The 17,015-nt window shown below is 37.7% G+C and overlaps 1 protein-coding gene across 5 annotated transcripts in view; it reads left to right on the forward strand.

The window, feature by feature from the left end:
- COL19A1 (collagen type XIX alpha 1 chain) overlaps window positions 1-17,015 on the forward strand; it is a 183,385-nt gene that overhangs the window by 45,457 nt on the left and 120,913 nt on the right. For all 5 annotated transcript variants that reach the window (XM_052673086.1, XM_052672996.1, XM_052673238.1 and 2 more), the window contains exon 10: window positions 2,544-2,597. In XM_052673086.1, the coding sequence (XP_052529046.1) occupies window positions 2,544-2,597 (54 nt within the window). The remainder of the gene's footprint in view (window positions 1-2,543; window positions 2,598-17,015) is intronic.

The raw sequence follows: 17,015 nt of genomic DNA on the forward strand, positions 1-17,015 counted from the left end.
CTAACACGACTCTTTCTTATCAGTGTCCTCAGATCAGACAGTGGAGCAGTGCTCTTCACCAAGTTCTGCTCATGTCTGGTGATCTCTGGGCTGCTATTATAAACAGAGGAGTTTTCAGTTGGGCTGTGCAGATGTAGTTGCTTTATGGTGGTTTCTGTGAATAGATTTTAGAAATTTAAAATGGAAGACAAGGAATATAGAGAAATGTTATGGGTAGTTGAGAAGTAACAATAGTTGTTCAATGGTTCTAGGGCCCCAACACAAGAAGGACGTGGAGCAGTTGGAGGAAATCCAGAGGGCCATGAAGATGATGAGGGGCTGGAGCACCTCCCCTGCCAGGACAGTCTGAGACAGCTGGGGCTCTGCAGCCTGGAGAAGAGAAGGCTTTGGGGTGCCTTATAGCGGCCTTCCAGTAACTGAAGGGGGTCTACAGGAAAGCTGGGGAGGGAATTTCTATAAGGGCAATTGTTGACAGGATGAGGACAAGAGGAAATGGTTTTAAAATGGAAGAGGGTAGATTTTGACTAGATATCAGGAAAAAATTCTTTACTGTGAGGGTGGTGAGACACTGGAACAGGTTGCCCAGTGAGGTTGTGATTTCCCCCTCTCTGAAAGCATTCAAGGCCAAGCTGGATGGGGCTTTGCGTAGAACATGAGGGAGAGCTCAGCTCTTCAGAATATGCTGTGCTGAGTCAGCAGCTGCTGAGAGCAGCCTGAAGGGAACAGTGAGGAAAACATGTACTATAAATCCTCCTTTTAACATGAAGTAAGCAGTTAATAATGGCTGGTCTGGGATGTAGCGAACACTGTTGCTGCATGCTTTAGAGTTTTCTTGCCAATCTTGGTATTCCTTTCTTAACTTCAGAAAGGTTAAAATTCATCATTTGGTAAAAAAAAGTACTACATTTACACTGAAAAGATGAATGTACTTACAGTATTCTCTCTTTGAAGCTCTCAGGTTTTTGTTTTTAGGGTTTTTTTTGTGTATGTGTCTACATAGTGGTGTTTTCTTTAATCTTTACAGCAGTGGTTGTTCTGACAGTGAGTTCTAAGATACATGGCTGATGTAATTATACCATGCCTACATTAATTAAAGTTACTTTAAACCTAATGGAGAGACGTAAGTTGTCAGGTAAGAAACAGTTGGGCACTTTACACAGTGATGGTCTCACAAAAAAGTTTGGTCACCTGCTCTCTTTGCTCTCAGAAAAGAGACCAGGCTGCTAGGCTGTGGTTCACTTGTGAGTTCTGGGACAACTGTACATCCCATAATAATGAAGGCACTCGCACAGGTTGAACATACCTATATGCTGCAAAGGGCACAGGACGTCTGCTGTTCTCCAAAGCCTTTCTGTTGGACTGCTGAATTAAGAATCCCCTGTATGTGTATCCCATTTGTAAAGATAAAGTGATGTTTGTTGCTATGGAGTGTGTTTATTGATAAAGTTGGTGAACTTATCCTAATACAAATAAGTTTCTGCTCATGCTGAATATCAGAATTACAAGTTCCTAGCATCTCATTTTTAAAAAATTTTCTACCTCAGTTTAGAGGTTATGGGACTTTTATTCCTCGGCAAGAACTTCTAGGCTTTCAATTCTGAATTTGAGCACCCAACCTATTTTTGTACCCTTTTATAAGAAGCAATTATTTGTGTAATTATGGCTCTTTTCCTTCTTCGTGCACTCCTTTAACTCAAAGAAAAAATTAATATTAATTGTTTTCAAATCACTGACATTCTTTTCGTAAAGAGCTGGTTTATTGCAAAAAAAGACTGTAGTATTTTCTGTTCACTAGTGAATTTTCATTTCTTGGTACAAGTAAACATAGTTTAAATTTTATTTTTTTTTAGGATGAAAAGCTATAGGGTTTCATTGCTCTATCATCCTCTGTTTTCCACTTGACTCGGATTTTAAACTTTGTAGCCCCTATTCTTGAAATTCTTGAGCAAAATTTATTTGTTCGGTGTTTTCTTTAATCATTTTAAGAATAATGTCCAATTTGCAGCTGCTGGAAACTTTTATACCTCTCCAGATCAGCCAGGAGAGTTTCTTAAACTAACATTTTCTAACGGATTGCTTACAGTTTGGGTCTTAGTTTCTTTGAGGGGGGTAACAGGGAAGGAGAAGTAACTGAGTTCAAAATGTCTTTTAAAAATACTATGTGCATGTGACTTTTAGATCAAAGTAACTCCTTATTTCCATGTGCTTTCTCAGAGTTGAATGCACTCAATGTAGTGAATTTGCGCCTACCTTGCCTAACTCTACTGTCACAATGAATTCCCTTGAAATCAGCACAGTTAGTGTTTTAGTTTTTTTTCTACATACACTTGCAAGCATTTGTCTTAATTGACATCGTAAGTATTTTAAAATGTACTTATTTTCTCTGACTTTATTGTTACATGTATGGCATCTTCCTCTGCAGTCATTATATTACTAAGTATGACATAACATATCTGCAGTGGAAGGAGGTACTTTTCTATTGAATAAGATATGACCTGAGTCAGTGATCTTTAAAACTTCTAACTGAACAATTTATTTTGTAGGGTGAGATGGGTGCAAAAGGACAGGATGGTGCTGCTGGTCTTCCTGGTGAAAAGGTATGCTTTTGTGTGTAAACATACAATTTGACTCACCGGAAAGCATTCGCTGTGACAGTGGCTCATCTGTAATTACTCACAGAAAAGTGAGGACAGAACATTTCTGTTCTTAGAAAACTAATTTGTCTTGTGTGCTGCTGTATTTGTGTCTTACACTGAAGAAGCAGCTCTAGCTAATAGTGTTTTCTGCAGGTATGCTCATCCTTTTCCTAGAAAATGGGAAGTGGAATATATACAACTAAGGGAAGCCTATCCAGCTGGAAAACAGGAAAGAGATGTTCTCTCATACCCAGCATATAGAGAAGTGGAGAAGATAGGCCTCTGTGAAAACACAGTCCACAGCAGGTGGTGATACCAGGAGCTGAACTTTCTCATAGCTGACCCACAGTAGAGGTGTTTTCTTGCTGTCCAGGTGTCATGGGGAACACCTGACCTAACCTGATCCCCAACTCTTGCTGCTGGTCTTCTCAGATTAGCTTGTCCTGCACTTTTTTTTTTAACACATCAGCCTTGGAGAAGAAGCAGATTAAAGCAGACTATCTGCTACTTGTGCTCCCTGACAATCTGTTGAACTGTGCAGGCTGTGGATGCCCAGAAAATAGCTCTTATGCTCTCATCAGACTGCTTGATAGAGCTTTGAGATAAAGACCACTGACCTCCAAGCAGAGACTTAGGAGTAGCTGTGGCTAAAAAAACTTATCATATTCAAGAGAGTAAGTTTCATTTCAGGATGTTACACATTCACTTTGTCTGATTTCAGGCATCTACACAAATTTACTGACTTACGAGCAAGTCCACAAGACTAACATTCTATCATCATGACAGCCCTCAAGAACATTAAAGAAATACTTTTACTGGAGATGATAATGATTTGCCCTCTTGTGATTTTTTGTTGCTGTTTTTGTTCCAGTTATTAATTGGAAGCCACTTAATATATAAATGAGTGAAGTTTTCCATAAAGGTGTTTTGGTTTATTGCACTGGTGGCTTTGTGTTTGTTTTGTTTGCTTGTTGGTTTTCCGGTGGTATCAAACATCATGATTAGCCTTGATTAGCCTTCATCCCTAGGTTCTGTCAATTTAGGCTCTTGTTTGTCATGCACTTCAAGTTTCTGTGGTTTCAGGGCTATGGACATGTATTCCTCTTTAAGGCAGCTGTTGCCATGATAAGTCCAGTATTTCAACAATGCTCTTAATTTGGTTCATTTAGCCATTATCCAGTTTTCTAAGCACTGAAACAATTAAGAGTTTCACCTCAACTGCTAGCTTTTGAATCTGTTAATGATAAGATATAAAATTATGAAACTCTTTTACTTTCATGTTTTTTCAAACTTTATTTTTGTTAAAAAATGAGAGCTAGATATATGATATTAGAAAAGAGATTAATTTGTATCAGCAGCAAATTCGTTGTTTAAGCATGGTAGAAATGTGGAGAGCAGGCTGCAAAGATCTTCAAAGAACCTTGCAGTGTTGAGGAACTGAGTCATAAAGCAGCATGTAAAAGTCAGTGAAATTACTAGTTAACTGATGGGGAGGAAAAACAAGCCAAAACTTATGTATTTCATATTGGATGCTGGACTGGCTTTTATTGGTCATGAAAATGATCTTGAAATTAGAGGTCAATGAAAACATAAGCTCACTGTTAAGTACTAGTCAAATAAACAAATTTAAAGATTAGGAGGGAGTGAGGAACCAAAAAAAAAACATCTTAAATTCACTGCTATTAATAAAACCATGTACATAAATCTGTGCATACAGTTCTGGTCCTCATCTCAAAGTGGATTTAGTAGCCCTGAAACGGTTTACAGAAGGCATCAAAAGTGATCAACAGCATTGGATATCTTCCAATTAAGGCATGAGAATGATGACTTCAGTTTGAAAAAGGCACAACTGAGGTGAAAATTGCTGTGTTCAATGCTCTGTAAAATTATGTGTGGAACAGAAGAAAAGATTAATAGGTTGTTTTTTTTTTTTTCATCCTCTTTCAGCATGAGAACTAGAACATTTAATTATTTGGTAGCAAATTTGGAAAGGATGGAAAGGGATTCTTCGTATAACATGATTAAAGTTGGAGCTCTGCAGCAGGACTGAAATCATTTGAAAGTCGATTAAAGTTGGTAAAACAAATATCCCCTGAGGGTGTCAAAAAGACACTACTACTTCTCTGAAAGTTCTAGGCTTCAAATTGCTGAAGTCTGGGAAACTCCCTGGAGAAGTCTCTATGTTGTTATACTTTTCTATAGGCTTCTGTTGTTGCCACAATTGTAGACACATACTTGAACAGAGAAACTTTTGATTTGATCCTGCTAGACAGCTTTTACTTTACTATGCTCCCACATGTGAAACAGTGGGAAGGGATATTGTAAAATAGTAGATTGATTGTGATTGATCTCTAATGAAGTTGTGTTTTTCCTCGTCTCTTTCTGTTGCTCCTTCTTTGGTGTCTTTGTTTAAAATTACCAAACAACATTGCTTTTGCAGTACAAGTTGCTATGGTTTAACCTGGCAAGCACTTGAGCACCACAACGTCATTCTCTTACTTCTCCCTCCCAATGAGATGGGGTAGAGAACTGGGGGAAAAAAATAACAAACTAGAACTCATGGGTTGAGATTAAATCTGTTCATTAAGATAGAAAAGGAAGGAAAAAAATAATAGTAATGGGGTAAAAAACAAAACAAGTGATGTGCAGTGCAATTGCTCATCTCCTGACAGCTAATGCCCACCTAGACCCCAAGCAATTGCTACCTGCCCAGCCAACTCCCTACAGCTTTTCAAATTTTTTCACATGAAGTCGTGTGCAATTTCCCTTTGCCTGCCTTAGGTCAGCTGTCCTGGTTCTGCCCCTTCTCACCTTGTGCCTCCTCATCCCCTCTCGCTGGCAAGACAGTACAAGAAGCTGAGAGGCTGAAGTATACTTGGCTCTGTGAAGCCACTGCTCAGCAACAACTAAAACATCAATGTGTTATCAACTTTGGTTTTTGTTCGAAAGTCAAAACATAGCATCGTACCAGACGCTGTGAAAAAAAATCTACTCCATCCCAACTGAAATAGAACAGTTATTATTGCAGTTTCCATGGTTAATACTGTTTGGGTGTTTTGACTTTTTTTCTTCCTTAGCACCTTATAGAGCCATTGTCAGGTCAAATCCGAAAGCTCCTGGTAGTTTACATAAGGCTCAGCACTGGAGTTGTGTTTAATATTGAGACAGTGTACTTTTCTTGAACAGTATGACACTTTGAATCCAGATTACAGTAAAGCCATATTGTTGTTGCAAGTCAAAAATGAACTTCTGTGGAATCTGAAACTGACAAGTCTGTTTAAAAATGTATCTATTTTGTACATGCATGGCTAGATAAAAAACTGAGACACAGATGACCAGGTTATGTTAGCCTGAGTTGTGATCTCTGCACAGAGTAATACAGTATGTTATTATTAGCTCCTTCCTGGAGGTAGAATCACTTTATTTTCCTGGTATTGTGACTGGTGTTCACACGCTCTCTTTCAGCTGATGTACTAAAAGCTTTTTGAATTTGTGTCTGTTATTTTTGAGCTCCTTTTTTTCTGGGATGTTCTGGATGCTAGGAATATATGTAGACTCAAAAATACCTAAATAAAGTAAAGGAAGAAATATCCTCTGGGATTTCTGTCCAGAGGCATTTCCTATGTTTCTGTAAGTGGAGGTGCAGATTTTGGAATGCTGAAGGAACATTCTCAGGAATTAGCACTGATTATCCTTTTTGTGCATCCCTCAATATGTGTTTTCTGTCGACAGAGGTGTGATTTTTGTTTTACTACAGCCATTTTTATGTTTGAGGGGAAAAAAAAATGATACGGCTATTTTATATGTGAATGCCATTTGATGCTTCAGAGAGAAAAGGGCACTCAAAACTATCCATTGCAATATTGTATTGTTCATACTTCTTTCCCAAAGGAAACATTCAGAGAATAAATATATGGCAGATCCTGATCTTGCTGCTTAATTCGTTTGTCCTATTTTGGAAAACTACCTTAGACTGATATAAACTGGAAGGCCTGTTTTGGTAGAAATGATTAGCTCAAATTCACCCATCATAGTAGCACTGTCTAAAGTTAGTGTAATTCAATGGACTTTATCACATGCTAGGGAAATGCTCCATGGTCATAAGCTGCACTTTAAAAATCTACATTTTCAGATTTTCTAGGCAGTCTGTAAGACTTTCTTTGTATACATGTCCTGAACCTTAAAGAATCTGAGACATGAAAATAGACTCGTGTATCTTCAGTCTCTCTTCTAATGTCGTGTTTGACTTTGTCATTTGTAAAACAGATTACAGCTGACAATAATTTGCAAGTAGTCCTTCAGACAACCAGAACAATTTCCTATTTGCCTGAATGTGGTCTTGGGGAGGTTGGACTGGGTAATAATTGCAGATCTAACTGGCATAGACTTCTAGGAGGTTCTGCCATTTGAGAGGTTGGACCTGCTGGGGGTTAGCACAGAGAACAAAGTTTAAGTCTCGATGACTTTCGGGTGAGGTAAGAATAACATTAACACCTCTTTTCTGAAGAAAACAGGTGTTTGTTCAGGCAATTCTGTAATTTTGCTGCTTTTCTACTGTAGTTTTTTGTAAGCTGCCAAATTGAAAAGCAGGTTTCCCCTTGGCTGACAGCATCCCACTCCACAACATGCCTGTCATGTCACCTGCCTTCAGGGTAGAAACAGTCAGCCTGACAGGAATGATGCCTAGCCTAGAGACTCAAGGATCAAATGCAATCCTTGGAGAGCTCTACCTCAGGCCTCCAAAATTACAACACAGTAGATCACAGACATCATAAATACGACTCGCTCTTTGAAGTGAAACTACATAATTTTTTTTTTGTCCATTTTTTGGGAACTTTCTGAAGATACATTCTTGAAATAGCAGCTCTTACTTATTGAGGGCAACCGAAGGAATTCTTAAAAGCATCAGGGGAGAGAGTTCTGTGGTGTTAGTTTACAATCCTAAAAAGTAAGAGGGCAATAGTCCTCCAATGGAAAATGGCTTAATTTGTAGGCTACCAGAAGGTATGGAATATGTTTCTGTGACCCCCCCCCTTTTTGCTGCCAGGACTGATTTGCTGCTTGGTCTCCTAGGGAAAATTCTTCAGTGGATCTGTCTGATCATAATATAAGAAGAAATGGATTGTAGTAGTAAACCAGAATCACTGTGTGCGTGAAACTCTTATGCCTTGTCTGGTTTGAAGATGTTCAACAAAGTCTACAAACACATGTCAGGGAAGAAGTGTTAGAGTACTTTATTCTTTGGCAATTACCAAATGAAATTTTCTTTGGATATAGTTCTGAAGCTATTAAGTACAATTGGATTGCAGCCAGAGTGCTGGCTCCATGACCTGAGTGTAAATGTTCTGAAGTTAAATCTGTCCCTATGAGGTGATTGAAGTGCTCTAAGATGTTGGATGACAATTGTTTATGTGATTCCCGTGAGGTTCCACAAATTAAGCAACTCTGGTCTAGCAGTTAGACTAACCTCATTAAAACAAGAAGTAATAGCTTTGCTGTTGGGAATGGTCTTTATGCACCATCTGTGTTTGCTGGGTTACACTACTGATGTAATCTGAGCAATGCTGATGTGTTCTAGAAAATAATCCAATTAACAAGCAAACGAACAAAAAACCCCAAACTGGTTATTTTTCTAGTGTTCATGTCATACTGAAATTGTGAAAGAACTCTCCTGTTGGTGAGATCGACAGGCTTCTCCCAAACTTCAGTGATGCTTTCTTCTTACCTACAAACACATTGCATTTGGGCAGGATCTTTCCATAACATGTACTGGGGGATGGATAGAGATAGGCATGATCAACTTTACTACTACACTTTATTGTGTTGAAAAAGAACAGGTTTAGTCTCCCTCCTCTTCCTTTTCAGCAGATGAGCAGACTGCACTGAGCTCATCTGTGTGTGTTGAATCCTCCTTTTATCTTCTGTCATACATTTCTAAATAGTCTGATAACTTAAAGAGGTGTACGCTTTGAACTATGATCAGCACATGAAGTATTCTAGCCTTAAAAAAAAAAGACAGTGAAGCAGTCAGGGGAGAGAGAGATTGCTGCCATGGAGTGTACTCTGAGACAGTGTCCTTTGGGAAGTATATATGTTATAGCTTCTCCTAAGCAAAAGGCTCTTAGACTTCTGAGAAGTGCTGATGGCAGCATGTCACAAAAGATTTAAACTGCTGAAGATGAGTAATTGGCTCTATTCTTGACCATTCCATATTTGCCTGTCTATTTCCATTATGAAAATACTTTTCCTTCTTTCTCAGACACTGCATTCTGAAGAATAAAACGGAAGTATCCAAAAATGTAATTCAGGGCATTCAGATGACTGACCAAACCAACGTATGTTTTAGCCTGCTCCCCTTTTTTTTTTTGTATAGGTGTTGGTGATTTTATGCCTATGTTTGTTAAACCACATTTTTTGAAATACATGTGACTCTACTCATTTTTAACACCTGACATTTCAATAGCTTATCTTTACTTGTGTTGTTTCTTGTTATTGTAGTTGCTTGGTTTTGTTTGGTGGTTTTTCTTTGACACTATTTTTTCCAATCTAATTTATGAACAGACATTCTAAAATATTTAATATTTTGAGTAAGCTCTTCAAAATAGCTGGTTTTGCACACTAAGCCTGTAGAAGCAGTGAAATATTCAATATGCTGTGCCTTTGCTTCTGCACTGTGTGGGTACTCCCACAGTATACTAGTAAAATAAACAGTTTAGACAGACTAAAAGGAGAAAGAAATGCTTATATGAATAAAAATGTTTATCATCGCACAACTTAGATTTATACTCAATGTCAGACCACAGAAAAGAACTAAAAGTACATTTCAAGAGCTTCACCAACTGTATAAGTAAGAGTCATGAAGATGAGATTTGATTCACATGAAACAGTGCAGTAGGTATCTACAAAATAATTGTTCTCTTTTTTTTTATGCTTGCATGAATTTCTGATGATGACCAACAGTAATATACAAACTTACATATTTTATGAGCTAGAAAACAACAGGACTAGAACATCTAATGTTTGTATTTTTTTTTCTCACTTAATGGATTTGCATTATGATTTCAGTTTTCTCAAGTTCACGAACAATGTGCTGTCTTAAGTTTTAACTGACCCTGAAATGAAGCACTGATCATTTCATTCCTGTAATTTTAAAAAATCTTTTTGTAATAATTGTTTGAACATCCTTTTGGAACGTGTTAATAAGGGCATTATACAAAATGCCTCTTGTACACTAGACACTTGTTAAATGTACATCCAAATCAAATTCTGTCATCATGAAAATCCATGTGATCATTGACCTGTGTTTCCCATTTTTCCACCTAGATTCTGTCCAGAATTTTCCAAGGCTTTTGACTTTGTGAAAGAGTCATGGATATGATGCCTTTTCAGCATATGCTCCCAGAGCATCTCACTCATGCAAGCATGCAAATCTAAAGAGACATCGGTGTTGAGCATCCAGTAAAACAATCTTTTCCTTGCAGCTGTCTTGGAAGATCTGTAGACAGAGTGTCTTCCACGGTTCATGTGCTGTATAGATTCTTGACCAAGGTTAGGATATTTCCAAAGTAGCTTGTCAGCATCCCTGAGGAAGCTTACAGTCGTACTCAATTTGTCTCTCAGTTATTTAGTGTCATCTAATTTCAAAGCTCCCTTTGGTGCTGATCAGTTAATTTTTAGATCAGGTGTGTTGATAAATTTTACCACTTGGCCTTTGAAAAATCCTTTTGCTACTTTACTCCACAGTCTCCAACAGAGAGTGAAGAGTATTATAGCTACTATAGAAAGCAGTTTCTGAAAACAGGAACATTTTCAAAATAGGAGGAGTTTCACAAGCTCTAATACATAAAGCTGAAACAATGTTTAGATAGAAAACAAGATGGCAATTTTATAAAATGAGATAACGGGGAAATGTTAAAAAAAAAAAAAAAAAAAAAAAAAAACCAACAAACAACAAAAAAAAAACTTTGTTATCACTATATTAAAGCTTTGAATTTTGAGAGCTCCTGGCCACCAGAAAGCAGGCAACTGAATCTGATGTATTGCAACAACAAATTTAGCATGTGTTCCTTTTGTGATTTCAGTGATATCTTTGTCTCTATTTAATGCACACCTGATTTTAAGACATGGATATATGTGAACAGCTTAGCTCTCTATAGATATCTGATGCATGAATAGGTTCTCTAAAATCTCACTTCAGACCATTGTATTTTCCAGAATTTGTTTAATTTCTTCAGCGTCTGTGTTTCTTTCTTGCCTGCTCTGCTCTCTCTTTAACATTACAAGGATGTGTTTTGAATAGCCTTTGATCATAAATTTGATTCCAGAGCGCTGTCTGCTGTGCTGACTGATTTTGCCTTATTAGGTGATTTTTGCAGTTCCCAGCTTCAGGAACTGTTGAGCTCCCTGGTTTTTTAGTTGCCGCAGTTTAGAGGCAGCAGCACGACCTGGTTCTCGGTGGAGGCTGCAGCTTCCCTGCTTACTCAATTGCTGCTTCCATTCTGGATGGCACAGTGCTAGAGTCTGTACTCAGGTGTGCACCTTTGGTGAGCACAAACTTCATTTATCATTGAAGAATCGTTAATTGAGGAGAAAGGTGCTTTGGTCCATTAGCTAAGCCTTCTGCCCTCTCATAGTTTCTCTCAGAATTAGGCTGGTCTCAGTAGGACAAAAGTACAAATGTATTTTGGAAACCAGATGCTTGTGCTTGCGTTGCTTAGCATCAAAGCGATAGGCCCACGTCACTGTGGTGAGATAAGAGGATAGGGGTGAGGGGGCCCTCTTATATTTGAAGGGAAATGATTATAACCAGAGAAATGCGGCCAGCTGCATGGTCTCTGCACGCAGTGACTGCTATTGTTACATGAGGTGTGGCCAAAGAAACCAAAGGTCACCATCCATTTTGTAGGGGTCTGGGCTGCTGGGAGCAATAGGACCTGTGGCATGCTGCCATGTAGAAGAGGCTTTTGTTAGTTTGTTACATAACATGGAAGTAAAAAATAATGCAGTTGTTAAATAATGCGGTGATTAAATACAGCTCTTTGTGCCTTAATCAGAGATTCATGAATACTGCAGCTTTGAGCCTGCTTGGCTCTGGTATTATTAATTGCATTTGAAAAGCCTGAGTCAAGGCCTTGTAGGCTTGAAATGGGGGGATGGTTTGAGGATTTTTCTTCCATTGTTTCTTAAACTATATTTAATGGGATCGTTTCATGAGGTTTCTGTAGCATAAGGTGTTACATTTTCATGATTTTCTTTTCATTCGGATCTATGTATAAATTTGAAATTTTAAAACTATTATTGTTGTTTGTTTACATCTCATAAAAAAAAAAAAAAAAAAAAAAAAGAAAGAATTAAGATTGTAAGACAAGTACCAGCTATTTCATGACCTAAACTCACAAACATTGGCAGCAGAGTATTATAGGAGACTAATTGGGCAGGAAAGAACTTTCTGTCTGAACTGCAGCGCTGTTCAACTTTTCTGACACGAGTTGCTTGGATGTGTTTATTTCCATTAGAGGAATTAGTGAAGTTCACCAAATATAACATTTTTAACACAATGAATTATTGGTCTATATTAATTAGGACAACTTAGAAGCAAATAACTTATGTTGATGTAGTTTATATATCAAAGTATAATCTCCCTGATTACCAACTGTTGCAAGTAGTGCATTAAATTTAAAACCATAACTAAAAATTGGTAACCTCATGTAGTAGAAAATTTATATGTAGTACAAATTTTATGGAGATAATACGTAGGTAGTTCCAAAAATAATGCCTCCTATTCACTTCTATGACAGCTACAACAGAGCACAATAACACTACTTGATAGAGAAAATTCTCAGCTACAAAATGCTATTTTTGAATGTAGTCACCGCTATCAGTGAATTTGTGTGGATGAGCTGATTGAGATGCTCTTCATTTCATGGTGACAGGTGTGCATGGCCATCTGAAACATGGTTTGTCTTTCGTGTTGCTGTCCCCACTGCTGAACCACACCACCCACCCACCTCCCTGTTCTCTCACTCACTGTTTGGTCTCCATAAATTTTAAGCAAGCATCAATGAATGTCACTGGGTGCAATTTTTTCTGCATGGTGGAATTCAGTGAGACTCCTTTGTTTCATTTGCGATTCTGTGTAGATACCACTTTGTCAGACTGCCCCTCTGCTACCATCTGTCACATGGCAACAATATGTAATGGAATATTGTTGGGAAGATTCAACCTTTGCTGCTATAATCTGCCTCTGATGTTGTGGACCAACATAATAAAATAGGAGGCATTACTTTCAGAGCAACCGTTTAGATAGTGTTGTTTGCTATTATAACTAGTGACTTACTATTAACTTTTCTTTGACATATTTTTTTTTGTGAGAGAGGTAAATTAATAATATAACTATTTTAAATCCAGCTCAGGTGTGAAATTTTAACATCGACAGATATACTTACCCCAAAAAACTTAGAAGTCACAGCGTAAGTTTTGTATTCCAGATTCAGTGTATGTTGCTCTTTTTCATTCACTGCTGGATAGGCAAACTCTTCATACAGCAAAATCATTTGCAGGGACAGGAGAACAGGATGTACTTCTTAAATTCCCATTGCTAGCCAATATTTATCAACACCCAAGATTCATACTGCGTGTTTCAAGTCTGAATCGATCAAATCAACGTGACATGCTGAGGCTGCGCCAAGTCGTCTCTAATCAGCAGTCAGCACTGTTGCTCTGGCATGAGGTTCCCAAAAATAGAAACGTAAGAAGTCAAACAAGTAAGTGGAAGGGCACTAAAAGAAAAAGTGCTGCTAATTCCACTGTTGACTTTCTGGCTAATGGATTCTTGTTCCCAGGCTGTGCTAAGTAAAGCAACTGGCGCAGAGTGTATTTCTGCAGCTGGCTCGGCAGTGACACACGCAGCCCAGCTGGCTGACAGGTGTTTGATTCGTGTTTAACAAGTACCTCACACAGGATGGATATTTTTCATGAGAATCTAGTCAGCTGATGCTTTTTGTTAAGAATTTATGCCCCTTACACTGTTCTTACTTTTTGAATGGCGGTTCTGTTTTTCTTTGCAAAAGAAATGATGGTAGCACTGCTTTAGTTCATCAAAAAAAGGCATCTGCCTCAGAAACCAATTGGGGGGAAAGCTAACTTTATTAGTTGCAACCTGCTACCTTTACGTGTGAAAGATATACGTTATCTTTATAGCTAATGGCAATAAAATCTCCAGAAATGTTTATTTAGCTGTACATTTGTTACAGTGAAAATTCTGTCAAGGAGAAGGTATGAAAGATGAATGGCAGACTTGCAGAGCATGGCTGTTATACACAGTGTTTGTGTCTCTTCCCTTAACATGAGAAAGCCTTTGGACTTTCTTGTACAGTGTGTTGCACGAGCCTGGAGTAAGAGAAATTCTTTGTCTAGAAGGGCATACAGAGAGAGACAACCAAGATTTTAAGGGAAGAGCAAAGGTCAGAAAGTACTTAACAGATGGGAATAAAAAGTGTACAATGCCATTTCTTATCTATTTTATTATAAGCTATATAACAGGACTCTGTGTAACTGAGAAGAGATTGATTCTTTTGTTGTTGTTGTTTTTTAATTTGCTTTAGTGTGTTTTGATGATTTTTTAATAACAGTGGAAGAAATTGTGATTTTTGTGACACTTTTTAGTTGCTGTTATGATAACAAGCAACTTTTCCAGCTAAACCAACACTGGAAATAGAATATCAGGAAGCCCTTATAAATCATTTTTGATTATGTGAACTCTCAGAATCTTAGGCAGTAGGATGTGTAATGTAACATTGATTATGACCAGTTTGTTACAGTTTGTTTTGCTTGTATTTTTCTTCATGCATTTTTCTTTTCTAGTGTCTAATCCTTGTGGTGGAAGATGGGACTTCAGGAATTGTTAACAAAAATACAAAAATACTGGCTTTTTGCAGTGATGAAATTATAATGCCAGTGTTGTGAAATAGCTAGGAGAAATATCGCATTGTAGAATATTGTGTGCTGGCAGTACTTGTGAACTTCAGAAGAATGGGGAAGGAATGTAGTGGAGAAATGACTGTCGGAGTAATGTTGGTCCTCTAAATAAACAGTGTATTTTAGTGAAGGAATGATTAAAAACTCCTTATGCCAAGAACTCATATCCCTTGAGTGGCAGAGTACGTTCTTCCTGTCAGGCATCCCAGCCATAGGGTTGGATTAATAAGCATCCCAGCAATCAAGAAAACATTTTGCAAGGAGAACCAACAACTTTACTAGGCTGAGATGCTGCTGTTCCCTACAAAGTTGTACAGAACTGATAGCAGGAAGACATACCTGGACTTATCTTTAGGAAGCAGCTCTCTGGAGCTCCTGTGCTGAAATTAGGGTGGTTGATACCTGGATTCACAGATGGGTAAGCAAACTGCTGGAATTCCAAATTCCTCTTAGTCCGAATATCAGTCCATCTCCACAATATATTAAATGTCAAAAGGGGAGAGATTTCTCAAGAAAATATTGCACTTCTGAGTGTAAGTGGGAAGATGGAAGGCGTGACTTGAACTGCTGTTCTTGTCAGTAGTGCCAGGACGTGTGTAGCTACACAGGCACACCAGCGTTGTTTTTCAGAACAAACTCTGATCTGAGTTAACATCTAGATTAGATATTTCAGTCTATGTGCTGTTTATTTTTGATCCTTCTTAAATCCATAGCTTTGTGCTGCTTTTTTTTGTATTTCATAGCTGTATTTTTAGATGTTAGTCTTAATCATGGTTCATGGTCTGTAAGATATACCTGAATTACTGTAAACTGATGTTTGTACCTGCTCAGAATCTGTCTTCTGAATCTTCAGGTTATGGAAATGAGTATTAAATTTCCTGCAGTAAAAAACAGTCTCTGATATTTAAGAGGTTGACTAATGTAGTTTACCTTCCTAATATAAACTCAGTGCAGCAGTTATTATAGTAAATATAATAATCATAATAAATTTTATTTTAAAAAGAGCTCAGTGATTCATTAATATTGGAGAATGCATTTTATCTGACACTAAACATTATTGCATTTCAAATATTACTTCAGCAAGGTCAGTTAGGTGGATTTCCAGTTCTTTTGAAAATTTAATAGGGTTTAGATTTGTTTTAAGGCTGTGCTATGGCTGAGTTAACGATAAATCAATAGCAGTTGTGGAGGTCCAGGCAATTTTTCTTTTGGCTGACACACTGTAAAGGAAAAAATGTACTTATAAAATCAATCAGTTGTCCATGAGTACAAGATCATTTCATTCTTTTTTTTTATTGTATTGTTTCAGATGATCGAAGTATCTAGTGGCCTGGACTTAATTATCTGAACTGTTTGTCTGTAAGACCTTATGAATCTTTCAAAACCTTCTGCAGATAGAAACCCATTTTGTTATTCTCAGTACTCCACAGAAAATTTTTTCATGCTTTTTATCTGAAATTTCTTCATGCTGTCTATAAGATGTCACAGGTCAACTGAGCTGGATTGTTAACAAGACCATGTTCAATTCATGCATTTTTAAATAACAATGTGAAAATATATTGAACAATACACACTTTTATCAGTCATAAATCACAGTGTGCTTTTGACCCTTCTTACCTAAGAAATGTAACAGAGTGATTGACCTTTGAAAAAGGTGCTAGTTGGGTCATTAGATGCAGTCTGAAAAGTAGATAAATAAAAATGGTAAAAACCCATCAGGCTTTAGAGCACAGTGAGACAGAATAAGGAGAAGCTGCTCTATTCTGCTGCTCTTTTGACACTGTGTGGAACTTACCACTGATTTGTAATGCTCCACTATTACCTCCTCGGAAGGCACTGCAGATACCAAGGAATTTCATCCTAAAAATATTGTAGGAGAGAGGAGAGGAGAATAAGACATAAATCAGCTGTTGGAAGTTGCACAGAACCATGGCACAGCTGGGAACTAAATGTAAACCACCCGAGGTCCTGGTTATGTACTGGTAATGCATTCTACCTTCATTTTTCTCCTCTATTTTATTGTTAAGTGCCTTGCATTCCATTCCTGTCCTTGATATCAGTGGCATTTAGGAATGGGGACTGGTAGCCTGTCTTCAAGGCTGAGGAGTCAGTTCGTGATGGGGAATGTCAAGAAGATAAAGGCAGCTGTCACTTCTCTAAGGATGTGTGATGGTAGTGAATATCACTTGTGTTTGTCAAAAGCATAAAGGGCATCTACAGTTGAGTCTGCTTCAGATGATACTTCTGTTGATGGTATAAAAGCTTCTCCTTGATGTAGGTTTTGAGCAGTTTCTTATTAATTTCTTAAAGAAAAGCAAAGGCAATGTACAGGCCTACTTATTTCCTACATTATGATGCATTGAAATAAGTGTGATAGTCCTTTTGTCTCCATATTTTCAGAAC

Source organism: Tympanuchus pallidicinctus, unplaced genomic scaffold, assembly GCF_026119805.1.
Source record: "Tympanuchus pallidicinctus isolate F22 unplaced genomic scaffold, pur_lepc_1.0 scaffold1, whole genome shotgun sequence".
NCBI classification, from domain to species: domain Eukaryota; kingdom Metazoa; phylum Chordata; class Aves; order Galliformes; family Phasianidae; genus Tympanuchus; species Tympanuchus pallidicinctus.